This window comes from Balaenoptera musculus, chromosome 6 (assembly GCF_009873245.2).
Source record: "Balaenoptera musculus isolate JJ_BM4_2016_0621 chromosome 6, mBalMus1.pri.v3, whole genome shotgun sequence".
In the NCBI taxonomy this organism is placed as follows: domain Eukaryota; kingdom Metazoa; phylum Chordata; class Mammalia; order Artiodactyla; family Balaenopteridae; genus Balaenoptera; species Balaenoptera musculus.
The window spans coordinates 25480364-25502829 of NC_045790.1; the positions used below are offsets into that span (position 1 = coordinate 25480364).

The window sequence follows — 22466 nt, forward strand, 5'->3', positions numbered from 1 at the left end:
ACTTCTAGCTAAAATTTGCCACATTACTAGACAGGCACAAAAATGATGAATGAGTAGTCATATTAGAGGCTATGGTTCCCATAAGGGCAGCGTTAACTATTTAAATCAGTCACCATATTTTATACAGAAGACACTGAATGGCACACCTGTAATGATGTGCCGTTTACCACTGGCCTTAGACTTTATGCCTAGCCGGGAGTATAAACAGGCCAAGGAGAAGGCAGGGGCTGCTTTTCTCTCCCCGTCACAGATGAATCACAGACAAGTAGACAGTAGTGCAATACTGAAAGCTCAGCTGTCAGAACTTTAGAATTACAACAAAGTATTTCTTGGAAACTGCAGGCCAGAAATGTACATACCTGCCACGAGTTTTGAAAATGTGGACAGCCTAGCTTAACAAAATAAACTGACAGATAGTTCAATGAGCTGAACTAGAGACCAACCATGGTGGGACCCCTGACTGAAAGGATGTTCACTTTCACAGTGAAAGTCCAGCAGGGTCGGCACTTGCGAGTGATTATCAAGGCCATTTCACAGGAGCTTCTAGGACTAGCAACACACACACACACACACGCACACACAGAACAAACTAAATTTAGTGAATAGTTTGCTGAGGGGCTTTTAAGTGTTAGGAAGGGGTTTCATGGTAGTTATTCTTGTTAGTATTGAAAGCTAGCCTCTTAGACCAGATGGAATGAGTAGTTTTCTGTAAAAGGGTCCGGTCGTAAATATTTTAGTCTTTGTAGCCTTTATGTTCTGTGTTGCAACTACTCACCTTTGTTGTTGTATGTGAAAGCTGCCATAGACACAACATGAAGACAGAGTGTGGCTGTGGTCTAATAGCCCTTTATTTACAGAACACCTGGTTGGCTGTAGTTTGCTGCCCAGTGTTATAGATGGTTCATAAAATACATCTCATTTTTGACTGATGAAGAAAGAATCAGGTAGGTCTGGAAAGGCCTGGTATACCGAGTTTATTTAAGGTTCATGGTATTTTTCATCAGCTTCTGACGGATAGAAGCAGGGTAATGGAGCAAGGCATACAAATTTGATATCTGTTAGAGCTATTTTAGGTGGAAATTTTTCCATTTACAACAGTTAAAAAAAAAACACTGCGAAAAGCAGGTCTTGGAGGAGTCAAAATCCTTTAAGGGGTTGCAGGCCTAGACTATGTTTTTGTGTTTTACTGCTGAATTCACACTCCCAGATAGAGAACCCACTGCATAATGCTCTAGGAAATACTTGTTTAGGATGGGGGAAACACCTTCCAGTTCATTTCCCACATGGGTCTCTGACCTGTCCTCTCTATTGCCTCCACCATGGGGCCTCTAGGTGGAGTGACTGCCTTTTTTGACTCCATCCTTTCTTGTAGGAAATGTCCCTAAAGAAATTTGTAATAAGTTATGTAGTTTAACTCTCAGTAAAAACATATATTTGTAGATATTGTTTACATCAGTGTTAATGACTGTGGCTTGTAAGATAATTGTATTGGGGGCAGATGTATAACTCTAATGGCAGCAATTTATAGGGCTAGAGCTGCCTGTGATGCTTTCTTAAAACTATTTAAGCTGGGCTGATATTTAGAGCTGGCCCATTGTGTGGGTTTTATGTGTTGTAAAAGGATATACATTAATGTGTCACCCTGGGATGAAAGGTAGGTCTGTGAAGGAAATCTTTGTTGTGGGAACATCTGAGGAATGACTGCTGGACAAGTGTTACCATCCACAAGGTACCTGTGGTGATTCTGACCGACACTTTCTCTCCAGCAGAACCAGGAACAGAATTCCAGCCCCATCTCTCCTGCCCGGTGAGTTTTTCCAGTCCACAGTTCCTCCATCAATGTGTGCTCTGCGGTCACTCCCCTCAGATCTTCCCAGGTTCATCTGCAGGAAGCCACTTCCTACTAGAAGCTCCAAGCTGCTCGAGTGACAAAGCAGAAGATGGAGAGAGAGAAGGCTCTTGCACTGTGTTTGGGAGGCTGCAGCTGAGTGGGACTTCAAGGGCATTCTTCAGCCCATCTCAAGGTCAGCCAGTAGACCAGGAAGGCAACAGCGGTGGAGGAATAGATGAGGAGATGATCCCTGAGGAGGCAGATGCAATGTTGACAGGGGCAGACATCTCAGAATCTGGAGCAGTCATATGTGAAAAATACAGACTAGGACTTAGCACAAAGTCAAGCCTCTTTAGCCCCCAGAAGCTTCATGTGTGCCCTGAATGTGGCAGAAGCTTCTACCAGAGGTCAGACCTCATCAAGCACCAGAGGACACACACAGGGGAGAAGCCCTATAGTTGTAGGGAGTGTGGGCGAGGCTTTGGCCGGAAGTCCTCCCTCACCATACACCAGAGGAAACACTCAGGGGAGAAGCCCTACATGTGTAGGGAGTGTGGGCGACACTTCAGGTATACATCCTCCCTAACTAACCATAAGAGGATACACTCTGGGGAGAGACCCTTTGTATGTCAGGAGTGCGGGCGAGGCTTTCGCCAGAAGATTGCCCTCATCCTGCACCAGAGGACACACTTGGAGGAGAAGCCTTTTGTGTGTCCAGAGTGTGGAAGAGGCTTTTGCCAGAAGGCATCACTCCTCCAACACCGTAGCTCACATTCGGCTGAGAGGCCCTTCTTGTGCCTTGAGTGTGGGCGTGGCTTCAGGCAGCAGTCGCTGCTCCTCAGTCATCAGGTCACACACTCAGGGGAGAAGCCTTATGTTTGTGCCGAGTGTGGGCACAGCTTTCGCCAAAAGGTCACTCTCATCAGACACCAGAGGACACACACAGGGGAGAAGCCTTACATGTGCTCTGAGTGTGGGCGTGGCTTTAGCCAGAAAGTCTCCCTCATGGGCCACCAGAGGACACACACAGGGGAGAAGCCTTATGTGTGCCCTGAGTGTGGGCGTGGTTTTGGTCAGAAGGTCACCCTCATCAGACACCAGAGGACGCATACTGGGGAGAAGCCTTATCTGTGCTCTGAGTGTGGACGTACCTTTGGCTTCAAGTCACTCCTCACCAGACACCAGAGGACACATTCAGGGGAGGAGGCTGATGTGTACAGAGTATGTGAGCAAAGACTTGGTCAGAAGACCCACCTCACCTCTGACCAGAGGACATACTCAGGAGAAAAGCCATGTGTGTGTGATGAGTGTGGACGTGGCTTTGGCTTCAAGTCAGCCCTCATCAGACACCAGCGGACCCATTCAGGAGAGAAGCCATATGTGTGCAGGGAGTGTGGTCGTGGCTTTAGCCAGAAGTCTCACCTCCACAGACATAAGAGGACCAAGCCTGGCCATCACCTGCCACAAGAGCTGTTCTCTTGACGTTTCCTTTCTTTTCCCTATGAGTGTGTAGATGGCAGAAATCACTAGGAAATGTTCCACTTTCCTTAAATTCAGTCGAGGAAAAAAGTGTTGCATTCTTTCAGTGATCTTAAGATAGTTGATTTATGGTTTACTTCCTGCACTAGCAATGTGTTTTAATTTGCTAGGGCTGCCATAACAAAATACCACAGACGTGGTGGCTTAAAGAACAGAAGTTTGTTTTTTCAAAGTTCTTGAGACTGGAAGTCCAAGATCAATGTGTAGGCAGTTTGGTTTTTACTGAAGTCTCTCCCCTTGGGTTGCAGATGATTGCATTCTTGCTGAGTCCTGAATGGCCCTTTTTCTGTGTGTGTGCTTCCCTGGTATCTCTCTTCTTCTGAGGACACCAGCCATACTGGGTTAGGGATCCACCCTATGACCTCATAATATTTACCTTTAAAAGTCACATTGTAGGTTATGGCTTCAATGTATGAATTTGGGGGAACAATTCAGTCTTAACAACTCAGCCCTCTGGACACTGCAGATTCACTTTCTTCACATACAAAATACATTCACCCCATCTTAACAGCTGCAAACATCTTAACCCATTCCAGTATCAACTCTAAATTCAAAATCTCACCTAAATCTCTTCTAACTTGAGTGTGGATGAGACCAGAGGTACGTTTCATCCTTTGGCACAATTCCTTTCCAGCTGTGAACCTGTGAACCAGAGAAGTTATTTGCTTCCAAAATACAATGATGGGATAGGCAAAGAATTCACATTCCCATTCTAAAAGTGGAAAGAAGGATTGCTGGGTCCCAAGCAAGTTTAAAACCTTGCAAGGCAAATTATGTTAGTTTTTAAGCTTGAGAATAATCTTTGGCTGTGTCCTCTACCCTCTGGTCCCAGTGGGATGGCAGCCCCACCTTCTGGTCTCACTGGGATGGCAGCAGTGATACCTGGCCCACTGAAACCATGGAAGACCCATACGGCTCCTCAGACTTTTATTCTCTGGGCCTGTTTTGGAAATTGCAGACCTGCTGGTCTCTGTTTCACCTTTGGGGTCATTCTTTGCTCTTCTTGATGGATAATGTGTTTGTAGTCAGATAGATAGTTAACGCTATTCTCCCTTCTTGTAGAATCCCAGAAATCTGACAGCCTGCCTTCATTTTGTCCCATCTAGGTCACCTTTAGTTCTACTGAGATGGTTGATTGGTTCCAAACTTACCTCTCTGTCTTTATTTATTTATTTATTTATTTTATTTATTTATTTTTGGCTGTGTTGGGTCTTCTTTGCTGCGTGCGCACTTTCTCAAGTTGCAGTGAGCGGGGGCTACTCTTCGTTGTGTTGCGCATGCTTCTTATTGAGGTGGCTTCTCTTGTTGTGGAGCATGGGCTCTAGGCACGTGGGCTTCAGTAATTGTGGCATGAGAGCTCAGTAGTGGTGGCTCACAGGCTCTAGAGTGCAAGCTCAGTAGTTGTGGCACACAGGCTTAGTTGCTCCACGGCATGTGGGATCTTGCTGGACCAGGGCTCAGACCCATGTCCCCTGCATTGGCAGGCAGATTCTTAACCACTGCGCCACCAAGGAAGTCCCCTAAACATTGTCTAGCCACACCACAGTATTCTTTCCAGAACATGCTTTCTCATTTTTTACAACATGGATACGATGAGAACTTTCCAAATCTCTAAATTCTGGTTCTCAAAATTTTGCTTAACATTTCCTTCAATTTATCTCTGTACTCCCACATTTTACTACAAGGAGGAAGGAGAAACCAGGTTGCACCTTCAACACCTTGCTTAGAAATCTCCTCAGCTAAATATTTGTCACTCGTGTCACAATTTCCACTTTCCACAAAATACTGGAACACAAGCCAGGTTCTTTACCACTTTATAACAAGGACTGTCTTTCCTCCAGTTTCCAGTATCATGTTCCTCATTTCTATCTGAGACTGCACCATAATCACCTGTAATGTCTGTATTCCTACCAACAGTCTGTTCGAGGCAATCCAAGCTTTTTATAACAAGTGCCTCAGACCTCTTCCAGCCTCTATCTAGCAGCCATTTCCAAAGCCATTCCATAGTTTCAGATATAACTCTCAGTACCAAAACTATTCTTTTGCTAATGCTGCCATAACAAAACCAGAAGCTGGATGGCTTACGCAACAGAAATTTATTTTCTCAGTTCTGGAAGCTGGAAGTCCAACATCAAGGTGTCAGCAGGGTTATATTCTATTGAAATCTCTCTTCTTGGCTTGCAGATGGCTGCCTTCTTGCTGCATCCTCACATAGGCTTTCTTATGTACATGTGCTGGAGAGAGGGAGTGAGCTCTGGTGGCTCTTACTCTTACAAGGACACCAGCCCTATTGGATTAGGGCCCCAGCCTTATGCTACCATTTAATCCTTTTTTGTTGTTGTTGATTACACCATTTAATCTTAATTACCTCCTTATAAGCCCTACATCCAAATACTGGGGGATTAGGGCTTCAACCTATGACTTCTGGGGGGGAGAATTCAGTTCATAACACTGCCTTCTGGATACCCCAAATTTATATCTGGCCAACAACAATGCCATAAAGGTGTGTTCTGACCTTTGCTTTTCTTTCCCTGTGAGTGTGAAGGTGGCAGAAATCACTAAAAAATGTTGTGCTTTCCTGAAATGGAATGGAGAGGAAAAATGTTGCTTTCTTTCAGTGTTCATTAGTTGGTCTATCACTTACTTTCTAAGCAGCAGTCCTTCTCTATATTTTATGGCTGTTTGTTTTAATAAACTGCTTCTTTACAAAGTTGCACACCTAGTTATGTACCTTATTCACTCACCTCTCAAGAGCCCCAAGGTATTCAACCTCTTGGGAGACATGAGAATTCACTGTCTATTTTGTTCTGGACTCTAGTTCTGTAGAGGGAGAGCAATATTATAATAGCCTTCATCTTTACCCTTCTTGAGTCCTCCAAAGCCATATGAGATCTCCAAGCCATACACTCAGCACCACCCCCAACAGCTGATTGAAAGGCATCCATTAATACCCATCCCTGTAGTCCAAGGCCCATTGGCTATGCATACATGCCACTGATTTAGCCCAAGGACTCATGGCCTTCAGTCACAGCCCTCCCTAGTCCTCCAGTCAGGGGCTAAGGAACTGGAGTACCCAGCTTTATATCCAGGCATTGACCATTGTTTCTTAATTTCTCTAATATCCAGAGTCTGAAAAATACCCAGTCTGTGACTGGCTGTGTGCCCTTGCTTTGGGCACTGAACAGTCACTACAGGGTCATTTTTCCCAGGCCCAGATGGCTTTGCTGGCTTAAAGTCCAGAGGCAATAAAAGATTAATAAAGTATAGTATACAAAAAAACAACAAAAACAAAAAAAACCAGAAACCTTTCACATGGGAAAAAAATACCATAAGTAACATCAAAAGACAAATGATTGGAAGAAAAGTATATCAACATATAAATCAACATCTTTCACAGTTCAAGGGTTAATATCCCAACTTTATAAGAACTTTTAAAAATCAAGAGGAAAATACCAGATGTCCTATAGAAAAATGGATAAAAGACATGATCAGTTTACCAAAAGAGGTATAAAGAAATGAAAAGATGTTCAACTTCACTCATGATATGAGAAATGCAGATTATAACTACACTGAGATACCATTTCTCACTCATCAGCTTGACAAAAATTCAAAAGCTTGACAGTACTCTGTTATTTGTGAGGCTGTTAGGAAATAGACATTTTACTACATTGTTGGTGGGAATGCAGAATGGTAGAAGCCTTTTAGAGGGGAACTGGGCAATATTTAAACTGTATATACATACATACCTATTGACACAGCAAGCACACTTCTAAGAATCTAAAGAGTCACTTGCAATTTTATGAATATACACATGCACATGGTTCTTTTTCACAGCATTATTTACAGTTGCAAAATATTGAAAATGGCTTGAATGTTTAAGCATAGGAAGCTCTACCAACTGCAGCATATACACAATGGAGTAAAACGCATGTGAGAAAAAGTCTGAGAAAGAAGATATTAATGAAATATTATGGAGGAAATGTTATTAAGTGAAAAGAGCAAAGGGAAAAAAGCATATATAGTTTGTTACCTCTTGTGTCAGAAAGAAGGAAAAATAATGAACATAGTATTTGACTATATATCCTCAGTCTTGGGCAGTTTATTTTTATATGTGTGTTAGAATTACAAACAAATCTTAAGCTCTTTAGTAGGTTTGTTTCTTATAACAGTATGGTGAAGCAGTTTTGAAACTGTTTTGGATGCATTATAGGATTGAGCAAATGAGTACATGTGTCTATGTTGTTGGGAGCCAGGGTTCTCACTGTGGAAGAAAAGTCATACAAATATGGAATGGGACAAAGCAGGGAAGAATCCCAAGAGAATGAGCAGGAATTGGAAGTATTGGTGTGAACTTAAGATTTGGTTAGATTTGTATACGTGTGTCTGTACATGCTTATGTGCCCATGCATATTTGTATGCATATATATTCGTATATGTGTGTATACACACATGTATTTTCTATGTCCCCTGAAAAGTCCAGGAAGAATGCTCCAGTAGCAGTGAGCACATCTAGCATCCAGATCTTAGTCTCTAACACCATTTTCCATTAGTGGAAACCCTGGCTTCTTGGCTTACTGGCTGCTTCCAGGGTTAGGACAGGGTAAGTACAAGATGATTCTGGATCCAGAAAGTAAAAATGTGCTTAAAAACATGTTGGAGGATGACACTAGGACTGGGGAGGTAGTTTGAAGGGATTCCCACCCACTGGCCAAATCTGGGATGATTTGAGCACCAAACTACTTGAGTACACTTATAAACCACTGGGAAGAAAAAGAGAAACTTACAAGTCTATAACAATAAATATATAAGTCAATGAAGTCTATTGCTTACAGTAGAATGCCAATGGCAACTGGTAACTTCACTTTTTCCTCCTAATATCAACAGCTTATATAATCAGTACATTTATTAAAGCTAAGAAAGTAATATTGGGACATCACTATTAGGAACTGCACACTGTATTCAGATTTTCCACTATTGTCCTTTTTATGATCTAGGATCCAGTCTAGGATCTGACACTGCATTTAGTCATCATGTTTCTTTAGTCTCCTCAAATCTGTGACAGTTTCACTGTTTCTGTCTTTCATGACCTTGACACTTGAAAAGAGCTAGTCAGCTATTTTATTGAATGCCCCTCAATTTGGGATTGTCTGAAGTTTTCTCATTAGACTTGCATCATGGACTTTTTGCAAGAATACCACAGAAGTGAAGTGTACCATATCAAGGGGTACATGATGCCAACATGATTTAATCCTGGTGATGTTAACCTTGATCACTTGATAAAGGTAGTGTTGGACAGGTTTCTCCACTACAAAATCAACCATTTTTCTCTTTGCATACCCTGTTCGTTAAAAGTAATTAGTAAGTGTAGCTCATACTCCTAGGGAGGGCAATTAAGCTCTACTTCCTGGAGAATGGACCTTGTGACTAGAATAACAACATAGTGACAGTGCTTCTTACACTCCCCCATCCTATAGAAGAAAGTGGCCCAGTATTTCCTGGATCCCAAACTAGCAAAAGACAGCCCAAATAGGCTCATTTCTCCCTGGATGGAATGGAAGTCCTGCTGACAACACCAGGTGAGCCCAGCAGCACCAGCAGGTGGTATCAATTAGGACCCCTGATAAAAGTAAATGGTGAAGGGAGGTGCTCTCTTTTCTTACAGGACTGACACTCCCCTCCCCTCACCTAGGGACACTAGATAGTTGGCTGGTAGCAGCCAGGGCAATTCTGCCAAAGAAATAACTGTCCCACAAAGTGTTCTTTATCCCCACATACCTGAGACTCCCCATCTACATGCAAGACACCTGGCAGCTAGGCAGCACCAGCAAGGACATGTCCCCTCTCCCCCACCTTAAATTGCTCAGCAGAGGAAGAGATTCTCCTCCCCTACTGACAGATACCAGGTGGCCAGGAGACACTGGGAAGGGGGACCCTGATACATCAGTGGCTCAGCCAGTGAAACTTTTCCTATTTTGGGCCACAGCGTCCCTTATCAAGAGACACAAAGAAACCTGTTTTGGGAAGCTCCATCCACACTCTGCAAAAACACCAGCAGGGAGGAGCAACAGTGTTACCAAATAAACCAAACACATTCATAGTATCACAAGAGTTTTGAAAACTGTCATTGGAACAAACACAGCCCATAGCGCTAGGCCAGGACCTGGGGGCCAAACCTAAAGACAGAGTGACTTCCTGCTAAAATGAAAGATTTAAATAAGATGCAGAGTCCCTTAACATCATAGCTAAATGTTCAGGATACAAAAGAAAATTACCCATCATACCAAGAACCAGGAATCACAAATTAGAAAAGACAGTCACCTGACACCAATACTGAGATGGGACAGTAAAGCAGCCATCATCAAAATGCTTCAAGCAATTGTAAGTTCTCTTGAAACAATGAAACGAAGGGAAAAGTACAAAATTTCAACAAAAAGAAGGTATACAAAAAGTGAGGTGGAAATGATACAACTAAAAATTAGAAAATTTAAAACTCATTGGAGTGGGTCGATGGTAGAGTTGATATGACAGAAAATGGAATCAGAGAATTTGAGGACAGGTCAATAGAACTTAGCAAATCTGAACAAGAGAGAGTAAATAGAGTGGGATAAAAAAAGAATCTCTGGGACAAGGATAAAAAAGCTAATATTTATGTTATCAGAGTCCCAGAAAGAGAGAATGGGACTGAAAAAATATTTAAAGAAATAATGGCTGAAAACTTCCCATATTTGGTAAAGACCTAAGTGTGCAGATTCAAGAAGCCAAGTGACTATTAAGTAAATCCTAATGTATCCACACTAAGACATCATATTTAAAATTATGAAAACTAAAAACAAAAAAAATATTGAAAGCAGCCAGAAAGAAATGACTCATTACCCATGGGGGAGAGGGGAACACACCAATTCAGATGACAGCAGATACCATATGAAACGTTGGAGCTCACAAGGAGATGGCACAATCTTTTTCTTCAAGTGCTGAAAGAAAATACTGTCAACTGATGAATGCGCATCTGGCAAAACTATTCTTTAGTAATGAAGTGCAATGAATATGTTTTTAGATGAACGAAAACTAAAAGAATTTGTTGCTAGCAGACCTACCCTTAAACAATGTCTAAAGGAAGTTCTTCAAATGGAAGTAAATGATAAAAAGAAATACTGGAGTATTAGGAAGGAAGAAAAAATGAACACAAATGTGAGTATATATAATAGATCTTCCTTCTACCCACAAGATTTTAAAATCACATGTGATGACTGAAGCAAAAATTATTAATACTGGTACTCTAGAAAATGATATTTAAAAATGGGAAAGATAAAGGGACCTAAATGAAAGTAATGTTTTCACACTTAACTACAAGTGGTAATATACCGTGAAAAGGCATGTATGTATACTGTAATACTCAGAGCAACCACTAAGAAAACTACAAAGAAATGCACTAAAAAACATTAAGAATGAATCCAAATGGAATCCTAAATAATAATCAAATAACCCACAGAAAAACAAGAAACAAGTAACAGAAAAATGAGAACCAGAGGAAACAAATGTAAAATAAATAATAAAATGGCTAACTTAAGCACTAACATATCAGCAAGTAACAGTTCTCATTACACCATTCAAAAGAGAGATTGTGAGGGTGGATTAAAAATCATAACTATATGCTGTTTATCAAAGTCAATGACATAGGTAGACTGAAAGCAAAAGGGTGGAAAAAGACATATCATGCAGTCAATTTTAAAAATCAGTAGTATACTAAAGTAGATTTCAGAGCAAAGAAATTTATTAGAGACAACAAGGGACATTACTTAATAATCATAAATCAATCCACCAGGAAGATATAACATTCCTATATGTATATGGACCAAATGACAGAATGCATGAAGCAAAAACTGATAGAGCAGAAAGAGAAATTGAGAAAATTCATTACTATTGACAATTGTTGGTATTGTTCTATCAACTGACAGAACTACTGGAACAAAAATCCAAGGATGTAGTAGACCTGAACACCATAATCAAACACCAGGATCTAATTTATACACACACACACACACATATGTATATCATTCCACCCAAGAACAGCAGAATACATGTTTGTTTTTCCAGCACCCATGAAACATTCACCAAGACAGTCCATATCCTGGGCCATAAAACACACTTCAACAAATTTAAATGAAAGGGTATATTCTTTAACCACAATGGAATCAAACTAGATATAAACAACAGACAACAGGAGAACCTCCAAAGACTCTGAAATTTAACAACACAGTAATAAACCATGGGTCAAACAGGAAGTCATTTCAAAGGAAATAATTTAAAAAGACATAGCACTGAATGAAAATACAACATATCAAACTTGTAGAATGCTGCTAAAGCCAGGATGAGAGGGGAAATATATAGCACTAAATGCTCACATTATACATTAAGAAATGTTTCAAATCAGTAGTTTAAATTCACACCTGCAGAAACTTGAAAAAGTGGCTTAAAATAAACCTAAAGGAAGCAGATGGATGGAAATAATAGAGATAAAAACAAATCAATATCATTCATACAGAAAAACAAGAGGTAAGGAAACAAAAAGTTGGTTCTTCAAAACGGAAAATAAAGTTGATGAATCTCTTATAGTTATGACAAAAATAAGAGAGAAGATACAAATCATCAGTATCAAGAATGAAATGGGATATCACCATAGATCCTGTAGCCATTAAAAGGGTAATAAGGAATTACTATGAACAGTTTTACTATACTCACGTATTCTGTGTCTAGAGAAAATGGAATAATTCCTCAAAAACCACATTCCAAAATTCTAGATAAAATAGATTATCTGAATAGTTACATAACCACTAAGGAAACTGAATTTATAATTTAAAAATTCCTGAAAGAGAAATATCCAGGCCCAGATGATTTCACTGGAGTATTCTACAAAACATTTGAAGAAGGATTAATTTTATACAGTCTCTTCCAGAAAACAGAAGAGGGAACATTTCCTAATTTATTTTATGAGGCCGTTGTACCTGGATGCCAAAAGCAGACAAAGTACAAAACTGTAAAAGCACATACCAGTATCTCTCATGAAGATACAAGCAAGAATTCTCAAAAAAATTAGCAAATTAAATCAAACCATGTATAAATAGCATGATACCTTATGACCCAGTAGAATTAATTCCACATATCCTAGGCTGGTTCAATATTAGGAACTCAACAATGAAAAAGAGCAAACTATTGATAAAAGCAACAACCTGGATGAATTTCCAGAAAATTACGCTGAGTGAAAAAAGCCAATCCCAGTAGGTTACATACTATATGATTCCATTTCTATAATATTTCTTAAAGTGAAAAAATTATGAAGAAAATAGTAATGGTTAACATGAGTTAAAGGTGAGGTTAGGGGGACAGGAGAGAGGTGGGTGTGACTAAAAGGGCAACATGAGGGATCTCTGTGGTAATGAAACTCTCTTGTGTATTTAGTGGTGAAAAATGGACATATGCATGTGGTAAAATTGCATGAGGTAAATATACACATGCACACACAAATTCATATATGTGAAACTTGGAAACCTGAATATGATTAATGGATTGTATCAATGTGAATATTTTTGTTAAATACTTGTACTATAGTTTTGCAACATGTTGCCACTGGAGAACACCATGAAGGGTACACAGGATCTCTATTTTATTTCTTACAATTGTATGAAATATGAAATATGTATAAATGTAAAACTAAAGTTTTATTTTTAAAAGAGAACCAAGGTAAATTTTAAGCCATAAAAACTCTGTAGAGGCTCCTGCTCTAATCTTGCACATACTACATCCCATTAGGGTTAGAGAAGAATTTTTAGGACACATTTTAGGCCTTTTTTCTTTTATGAATTTTACAGTATTTGAGTTAGTTGGAACTCACGTATTCCTGCTACGTTGTAGGAATGCACGATGGAATAGAGTAATCAGAAAGAAAGAAAAGATTCTTCCTGTCTCCCAATGCACAGGCCTTTCTCCTCACCACTAATGGTTAATTTTACGTGTCATCTAGGCTGGCGCACAGTGCCCAGATATGTGATTAAACACTCTGGATGTTTCTGTGAAGGTATGTTTTGTAGGAGATTAACATTTCAATTGTTGGACTTTGAGTAAAGCAGTTTACCCTCTAGGATATGGGTGGGCTTCATCAAATCAGTTGAAGGCATAATAGAACAAAGACTCATCTTCCCCAAGCAACAAGGAATTTTGCCAGAAGTCTGCCTTTGGACTCAAACCACAACTCTTTCCTGAGTTTCCAGGCTTGCAGGCCTCTCCCGTCAGATTTTGGTTTCACCATGCCTCCAAAATCGAGTGAAGTTCCTTAAAATGAATCAATTCTTCTCTATATACACATCCTGTTGGTTGCATTTCTCTGGAGAACACTGACTACTACGCTTTATATTTCTATCCTTTCCCTCTTTTTCCCCTCCTTTCTCTTATGGAAGCCCTCATTACTTTATCTCCCTCTGCATATGAATGCACTATGGCCTGCTTTGGCTTCAAGGTAATATTCTAGGGCCTTATGAGTTTGCTGCTTCTCTCTCTCTCTCCCCCGCTCTCCTCCCTTACCTTCTTTAGTCCCATGTTCTTTTATTTGTGGGAAAGAGCAGGAAAAGAAATGGGTGGTGGTGGTGAGATTTTTGTTAGGTTTATGAATTATCCTTAAGGGAAATTTCAAGGATGTAGATAGATGATAGCAAATGAAATTCTCTCTCCACAAATGAGCTGTCTCCACAATCTATGGGCTACTGATTGTAATCTTATAGCTGGTATGGTTGTGCAAATCTAAGGAGTGTTTGAAGTTAGGATAGGAGCATATAGAATTCAGCTAGCAGGAAGCAGACAGGTCATCACCCTGAGAGATTCTGAAGACACATGGAGACCCTTTGTAACTAAACAGTTGTGTGCCAGAATGTTCTGACCATTGCCCCCTGCCCCAGCAGGTGGTGGCTTACTTACCATTTCACGACAACATACATCAGTTGCCTTTCTTGAACATGGGTATGAGAGGACCCTCCAATAAACTTCAGTTAATTTGATGTTTTCCATCATTTTGACATTATGTCTCCTGTTCTTCATCCTGCAAAACTAAGCCAATAGTAGTATATCGCTGAAATTGTACTTCATAGTTTGGGAACACAGCCGTTACAAAGTAGAATATAATAAAACCTAAAAAAAAAGAAAAAAGCCTGAGGAGTATGGTTATAGGAAGATTCAAAGCACAAAAGGACTCTTGGAAATTGAAAGTATTCTTGTAAGTCAGGCAAAATTAAGCTTGTTTTTCCTGAGTATACAAAAGCCAACAATATTTATTTATTTCTTCATATGATGAACAGCTAGTGTACATAAAGTCATAGTTTTCATGTCCCCCCTTTTTCCATATTAAACTTTTTTTCTTCTTAGCATCGTCATTCCAGTGTATGTATGTATGTAGACATTCGATAATCATGCATATAGTGTAGGATAATTAAAGCTTTAATTTTCAATCGTGAAAAAAATTACATAATTACAAAATTATCTTATATTAAGATAATGTAAATTCTACCTTGATACTGTAAATTTCAGAGTTTAAGCCTTTAAAGATGAAAGATTATGCATATAGGGGTTGGCATGTGCCTGCCTGTGGGTCCAGTCTGGCCCACTACCTGTTTTTGTAAATACAGTTTTGTTCTTACAGGGTCTCACCTGTTTGTTTGTTGTCTATGGCTGCTTTCATACTACAACACCAGAGTTGATTATTTGCAGCAGAAATGGTATAGTCTTTAAAGGCTAAAATATTTACTGTGTGGTCTTCTACGTTTGCTGACCCCTGATATTTGTAGGAAAGAATAGAAGTAAAATTATTGCATGGTAAATAAGTATGTTTGTTTACTCAATTTTAAAATTCTGATTTCCATAGGAAACTTTAGCCAAAACATGTTCATTAGTGATTTTCAAGGTTTCAGTAAAAGATCTTGCATGTTAAATTCAAAAAAATTTTTAAAGACCAATGTGTCAATCTTGATGTTAAAATCTTCAAGGAACACATTTTTAAAATTTACATAGACTTTCTGTAAAGTAGCTCTATAGGTTCAGATGATATGTTGCACTGTCTACAAATCACTAAACCACTGGTTTTCTGACTAGTTTGAATGCATGTTTATATTTTTATCTTAAATTTATTTTTTTGTTTTATTTGACCAAAACAACATACATAGGAAATTGAAGATATTTCGATTAATTAGGCTTTTTGTGAGAAACTATGACAGATTTATATAAAGTATATTATGCTAACATTACTTGTATATTGTGATAAAATCGTGGAGACAATATATTATGAAAGTTGTCTAATATTAAAAATGTCTTCCCTTTTACATTTATGGACCAAGTCTTAAAATTCTTTAAATTGTTTTAAAGCAGTAAATTTATAGCATTCTTTCTTCTGTTGTAATTCACTGTCTATGGTCATTCATTTAACTCACTGCTATACTTTTATTCCTCAGAACTGCAGATGCAGAAGGAAAAATTTGTTTAAGGAGCCATTAGACATGGATTTTCTTCTTTTTCCTTTGGAACATTTGAGTTCATGTATAATTATTGAAGTACTTATTGGTCTGAAAAATCAATTGGCACAAGAGCAGCTGTAGATTATAAAAGAATTTACCAACTGATTAATTCTTCTCTATGTCCTGAAAATTTTTATGATTAACTGAAAAGCATTACTATAGTAACATTTTATTTTTTACTTTTCCTTTTATTGAGGAATTCTGGGTGTTCAAAACCATGTTAAGGTTTAGGGTTTCCCAAAGTGGACTTTGTAATTCTTAATCACTTTTATTTATTTATTTATTTATTTAATAGCAACAACATGGTTTTATTTTTTATTTATTTTTAAATTTATTTATTTATTTTTGGCTGTGTTGGGTGTTTATTCCTGTGCATGGGCTTTCTCTAGTTGTGGCGAGTGGGGGCTACTCTTTGTTGCAGTGCACGGGCGTCTCATTGCAGTGGCTTGTCTTGCTGAGGAGCACGGTCTCTAGGTGCGCATGCTTCAGCAGTTGTAGCATGCAGGCTCAGTAGTTGTGGCACATGGGCTTAGTTGCTCCACAGCATGTGGGATCTTCCTGGACCAGGGATCGAACCCGTGTCCCCTGCATTGGCAGGTGGATTCTTAACCACTGCATCACCAGGTAAGTCCCCTTAAGCACGCTTAGTTAAAATTTGCCACATTACTAGATAGGCACAAAAATTATGATGAATGAACAGTCTTATTAGAGGCTATGGCTCCCATAAGGGCAGCGTTAACTGTATTTAAATCATTCACCATATTTTATACAGAAGATACCGAATGGCACACCTGTAATGATGTGTCGTTTACCACTGGCCTTAGACTTCATGCCTAGCCGGGAGTATAAACAGGCCAAGGAGAAGGCAGTGGCTGCTTTTCTCTCCCCGTCACAGATGAATCACAGACAAGTAGACAGTAGTGCAATACTGAAAGCTCAGCTGTCAGAACTTTAGAATTACAACAAAGTATTTCTTGGAAACTGCAGGCCAGAAATGTACATACCTGCCACGAGTTTTGAAAATGTGGACAGCCTAACTTAACAAAATAAACTGACGGATAGTTCAATGAGCTGAACTAGAGACCAACCATGGTGGGACCCCTGACTGAAAGGATGTTCACTTTCACAGTGAAAGTCCAGCAGGGTCAGCACTTGTGAGTGATTATCAAGGCCATTTTACAGGAGCTTCTAGGTCTAGCAACACACACACACGCACACACACACGCACACACAGAACAAACTAAATTTAGTGAATAGTTTGCTGAGGGGCTTTTAAGTGTTAGGAAGGGGTTTCATGGTAGCTATTCTTGTTAGTATTGAAAGCTAACTCTTAGACCAGATGGAATGAGTAATTTTCTGTAAAAGGGTCAGGTCGTAAATATTTTAGTCTTTGTAGCCTTTATGTTCTGTGTTGCAACTACTCACCTTTGTTGTTGTATGTGAAAGCTGCCATAGACACAACATGAAGACAGAGTGTGGCTGTGGTCTAATAGACCTTTATTTACAAAACACCTGGTTGGCTGTAGTTTGCTGCCCAGTGTTATAGACGGTTCATAAAATACATCTCATTTTTGATTGATGAAGAAAGAATCAGGTAGGTCTGGAAAGGCCTGGTATACTGAGTTTAAGGTTCATGGTATTTTTCATCAGCTTCAGGTGGACAGAAGCAAGGAAATGGAAGAAGGCATACAAATTTGACATCTGCTAGAACTATTTTAGGTGGAAATTTTTCCATTTACAACAGTTAAAAAAAAAACACTGTGAAAAGCAGGTCTTGTATTGATTGGGGTCACCAGGAACCAAAATCCTTTAAGGGGTTGCAGGCCTAGACTATGTCTTTGTGTTTTACTGCCAAGTCCACACATCGTGATAGAGAATCCAGCGCATAATCCTCTAGGAAATACTTGTCTAAGATGGGGGAAACACCTTCCAATTCATTTCCCACATGGATCTCTCTCCACTTCTTTCGACAGCTATACCTCATTCACTCAAATGTTGAGAACCCCATGGTATTCAGCCTCTTGGGAGACATGGGAGGAGTCAGTGTCTTTTTGTTCTGGACTCTGTTTCTGTGGGAAGGGAGAGCAATATTATAATGGCCTTCATTCTCAAGCCTTCCTAAGTCCTCCAACAGCTGAACGAGAGCCCCGAGCCACACACTCAGCTTCCCACAATGCCAGTGAAGGGCATCCACCCACACCCCCCAAGCCCTGCAACCCTTGGCCCCATCCTGTTCGCTATGCTTATGTGCCAGTGATCCAGCCCCAGGATTCAGGACCTTCAGCCACACCCTCCCTCGTCCTCTAGTCATGGACTGAAGATCTGGAGCACCCAGCTTTATATCCATCCAGGGCACTGTCTCTTTAGCCCTGCTCCCTCACTCTAATCCCCAGTGCCCCAATGTCCCAACTCTTGACAATGCTCCGCCCAGGACTGGCCATATCCCTTTGCCTCAGGCACTGAGTGATCATGCAGGGTCGATTTCCCTAGGCCCGAAGGCTTTGTTGGCTCAGGGGGATTTCCATGGAAAAAAGGAAAGAGTTTTCAGTTTTAGGAAATTAGAAAATCTTGAGTGGATAGATGGAAGAAGAATAGACAGGTCACTGGCTCCAACAGCTCGACTGGCAGTGTCTAGACCTTGAGATGACCCTGGGTCAGCTTTGGTGGGGATAGCTTGGGACTACCTGGAGATGGGGACCAGGGCCTTATAATTACCATGTTTCCAATAAAGCCTCTTGGCCTTAGCTGCATCTCCCAGAGCCAGAGCTAAAGCCACAGGGAAGTTGTGCATGTGCACACATGCATGTGTGTACTAGTGTGTGTGGGATGTGTTGTGTTCTGGGGTCAAAACAGAGCAAATGGCACCTCCTTATTCTAAGTAACTATGGTGCTGATTCTCTTCCATATGGAAACAAACGAACAAAAACCCAGTCAACTACTCTTTTCAAATGGTAGAAAGAAAGGAAAAAATTGTTTTCTACTAAGTCCACACAATCTCTTAGAGGCAGTGTAAGGCCTGGCCTATGGTTGGGCCCAGCCAAGCACAGGTAAAGGGTCTGTCTTTTCAGCCTACTTAGGAAGCTTCTGGGTTTCCTCACCAAGCCACTGTTTATTCCTTCCTGGGTCTCCCAGGAGGGTGGGGGTTTGGAATCAGCACTCATCCTTCCCTGTATCCCTGTTCCATCCCAGAAGGAACCAGACTGAAGTGTGCAAAGGCCTCTCAGAAGAAATGGTCCAGGAGGACAAGAAGTGGCACAAAGGGACATGTGGCTCCAGGATATAGGGTTTCCCACATAGAGTGTTATATGAGTCTTTGGAAAAAGAATTGGGTACTCATTTATGCTTTTAGACCATGAATCTCTTACTCCAATGGCTGCAGGGGCTGGACCTTTCCTGTTCATGAGAGGCCCAGGTCCACAGTGGGGACTGAGAATGGGGAGCTTAGGCTAACTTTGAGATAGTGCTTGCCCCTTGGCCCTACCCCTAAAGTTCTTTGAGCTCCACTGGTTTTTGTCCTTCCTTTTAAATCTCTGTAGTGGAGGCTCTTGGAGGCCGGTAGGTGCCTTCACTGGGGTGGGGCACCTCTTCCCTGGTGGCTGTGAGTGTCGGTACTAATGGTTCACAGCTGCCGCCTTCTCAGGGAATTGCCCCTAACTAGGCACATACTGCCTCACTCAGTAACTCACCCGTCTGTGGTATCAGCCAGAAACTAGTGACTGGTGGTGCAGGTGAGGGTGTCAAATACAGCCCTCCTGTCTCCAGGGGGACCAACTCTGTTTGCCATTCATGTTCCAGAGGTCCCTTGGGGACCAAGCTGATGTTACTTTCCAGATCACATCTTTGCTTTGTTTTTTCCCCCTGCCCTATCCTGTCTTCCCCACTCCCCTGTTTATGAGAGCATTCTCTCAATCATTGTCCCATGTGTCCCGATTGAAGTTTTGCTTCTGGTGAGCCTGACCTAATGCAGTTGGTCCTGGCAGTAGTCCTAAGAAGCAGATGAGATTGTAGAGATGAATCACCTTTTAGCTAGAGTCAAGGATGACCCCACGTGTAGTGTTAGATGGAGTATTCCTAATCCCTGGTATGCTTCAGCAGTGACTGCTGATGAGGAAGTGGAGGCACCGGACAGTGCAACCACTAGCATTGCAGAAGTCCTGAAAAAATAGTAACCAAGAACTATGGCATTAGGCAGCTGTAGCTTAGTGCCACTGCTGCTGTAGAGGAGATGATGAACCCCAATCTCCCTTACAGGAGAATTCAGAGTGTGTGGTCTCTGTAGCAGCATGGGGTAAACTTTTCTCCCTCACAAGGCTCTCAGCATCCTCACATCAAGCCAGATGTGACCACAGTTAAACTCATTAAACTCATGTTGCAGATCCCAGTTGTGTTTCTGGTGCATCCCACATGTAACAGTCATCAACTGTTTTTTTCTAAACATTTTTAAGCCTGTTAAGATTTTGCATTTATCAGCTGGCCTCTATGATTCATCCCCTCTTCCCTTAACTGAATTGCCTTGAGGTAATTATGAACAGTCCCAGGTGTTCGCTTAAGAATGGCTGGGCGTTCTCTTCTTATACCCTGTAAATATGGGTAGTAGCCACTCTGTAATCTTTTCAGTTTGGGGAAGAGAAGTGCTATAGGGTAGGTTTGGAGATCATGGAATTTGAAGCCAGATAACCAGGGTTCAAATCCTAGTTTATATGTGTGATCTTAGGAACAAGGTAGTTAACCTCTATGGGCCTCCATTTAGAAATCTGTCAATAGGGGAAGGATGTTGCAGATAATGGCACCCATCTCACAGGGCTGTTGTGAGGATTAAATATGTTAATAAATGTAAAGTGCTTACAACAGTGTTTAGCATGTAGGGAGTATCATATAAATGTTAGCTGTTATTATTTCAACTCACAGAACTCCAAATCATGACTCTTTGAGTCAGTATACATTACAGCCTGCAGTTAGAGAATGTTCTCTTAGCAAAGCTATATTTCATTCTTCCATGTCTTAAGCAGAATGGTTGGCTAAAATCTGAAATCACCCCTGCCTTTGAGGACTGCATAGAAAGTAGCAAAAGATAACACACCCAAGTTAAAATTCTAGATTTTTTTTCTTTTATCATTTCTCCTTACCTTATATTTTGTGTCCCAGGATAAGTACGTACCTGTTGATCACACATTTTCATCACCTTGTAATAAAGATCTATAATTTTCTTGCCTGGAAGAACTGAATATTCTCTTCTACCCCCATTCAGCCAATTTTAAATATTGGGGTCTGCACCTCGAAATGCCATTTCCAGGTGGGTCATTCTTTACCAAGAATACAGGAAAGTATATGGCAGTGGCTTAAATATATTGCAGTTTATTCTTCTCACCTAATAAGAAATCCAGGGTTGGAGAGACAGCTCAATGATGTGATGAAGGACCCAGGTAAGTTTTATCACCCTGCCACATCATCTTTGGAAAGTGTTATTTTGCTTTCAAGTGTGTATGATTGACCTATAAAGGACAACAAAAGTTGGAAGGAGCCATGCTGGATCAGGAAAACAAGTACGTTCTCAGGATCTCTCAGGTGGTATTTCATTGGCAAGTATTGTGTCAAACTGTAACTATTTTGTGGCCAGTGTTCAGAACAGAAACAAAGGGGGGGGGGCGGTGTCAAACTCTAAGTAATTAAAGGGAAACACCTGTTCTTCTGTTTCTTTGCATTGTAGCTTAAAGAGGAAGAAGAGACAAGTGCACCCCAATGTTCACAGCAGCCCTATTCACAATAGCCAGGACATAGAAACAACCATCAGCAGAGGAATGGATAAAGATGATATGGTACATATATACAGTGGAATATTAGCCATAAAAAGCAACAAAATTGGGTCATTTGTAGAGATGTGGATGGACCTAGAGACTGTCATACATAGTGAAGTAAGTCAGAAAGAGAAAAACAAATATCATATATTAACGCATATATTTGGAATCTGAAAAAATTGGCATAGACGATCTTATTTACAAAGCAGAAATAGAGGCACAGATGTAGAGAACAGATGCATGGATACCAAGGGGGAAAGGGGGTGTGGGATGAATTGGGAGACTGGGATTGACATATATACACTATTGATACTATGTATAAAATAGATAACTAATGAGAGCCTACTGTATAGCACAGGGAACTCTACTCAGGGCTGTGTGGTGACCTTAATGGGAAGGAAATCCAATAAAGAGGGGATATATGTATATGTATATCTGATTCACTTTCCTGTACAACAGAAACTAACACAACACTGTAAAGCAAATATACTCCAATTAAAAAAAAAAAAAAAAAGACTCCGCATTCCCAATGCAGGGGGACTGGGTTTGAACCCTGATCAGGGAACTAGATTGCACATGCCGCAACAAAGATCCCGCCTGCCACAACTGAGACCTGGTGCAGCCAAATAAATAAATATTTAAAAAAAAATAGAACAGAAACAAAAGGAGGGAGTGTCAAACTCTAAGTAATTGAAGGGAAACACCTGTCATTCTGTCTCTTTGCATTGTAGCTTAAAGAAAAAGAATGCC

At 40.5% G+C, this 22466-nt stretch overlaps 1 protein-coding gene and 1 long non-coding RNA gene across 8 annotated transcripts in view; one reads left to right on the forward strand and one right to left on the reverse strand.

Moving 5' to 3' along the window:
• The window catches only part of ZNF169 (zinc finger protein 169), a 44575-nt gene extending 40649 nt beyond the window's left edge, over positions 1 to 3926 (forward strand). Inside the window, exon 5 of the mRNA XM_036856261.1 lies at positions 1770 to 3926. Coding sequence (XP_036712156.1) covers positions 1770 to 3313 — 1544 coding nt within the window. The 3' untranslated portion in view covers positions 3314 to 3926. The remainder of the gene's footprint in view (positions 1 to 1769) is intronic.
• On the reverse strand, positions 1996 to 21452 carry LOC118897241. Of its 7 annotated transcripts, XR_005020384.1 has the most exons (5): positions 21080 to 21278; positions 17901 to 17990; positions 14336 to 14464; positions 3933 to 4012; positions 1996 to 2081 (listed from the first exon to the last, which is right to left on the reverse strand). It is a non-coding gene; the product is annotated as an uncharacterized LOC118897241 (long non-coding RNA). The 7 variants fall into 7 exon arrangements; XR_005020385.1 differs by lacking the exons at positions 17901 to 17990; positions 21080 to 21278 and adding an exon at positions 21290 to 21452 and having other exon boundaries at positions 14336 to 14456; XR_005020381.1 differs by lacking the exons at positions 17901 to 17990; positions 21080 to 21278 and adding an exon at positions 21290 to 21452.
• Positions 21453 to 22466: the final 1014 nt, after the last annotated feature.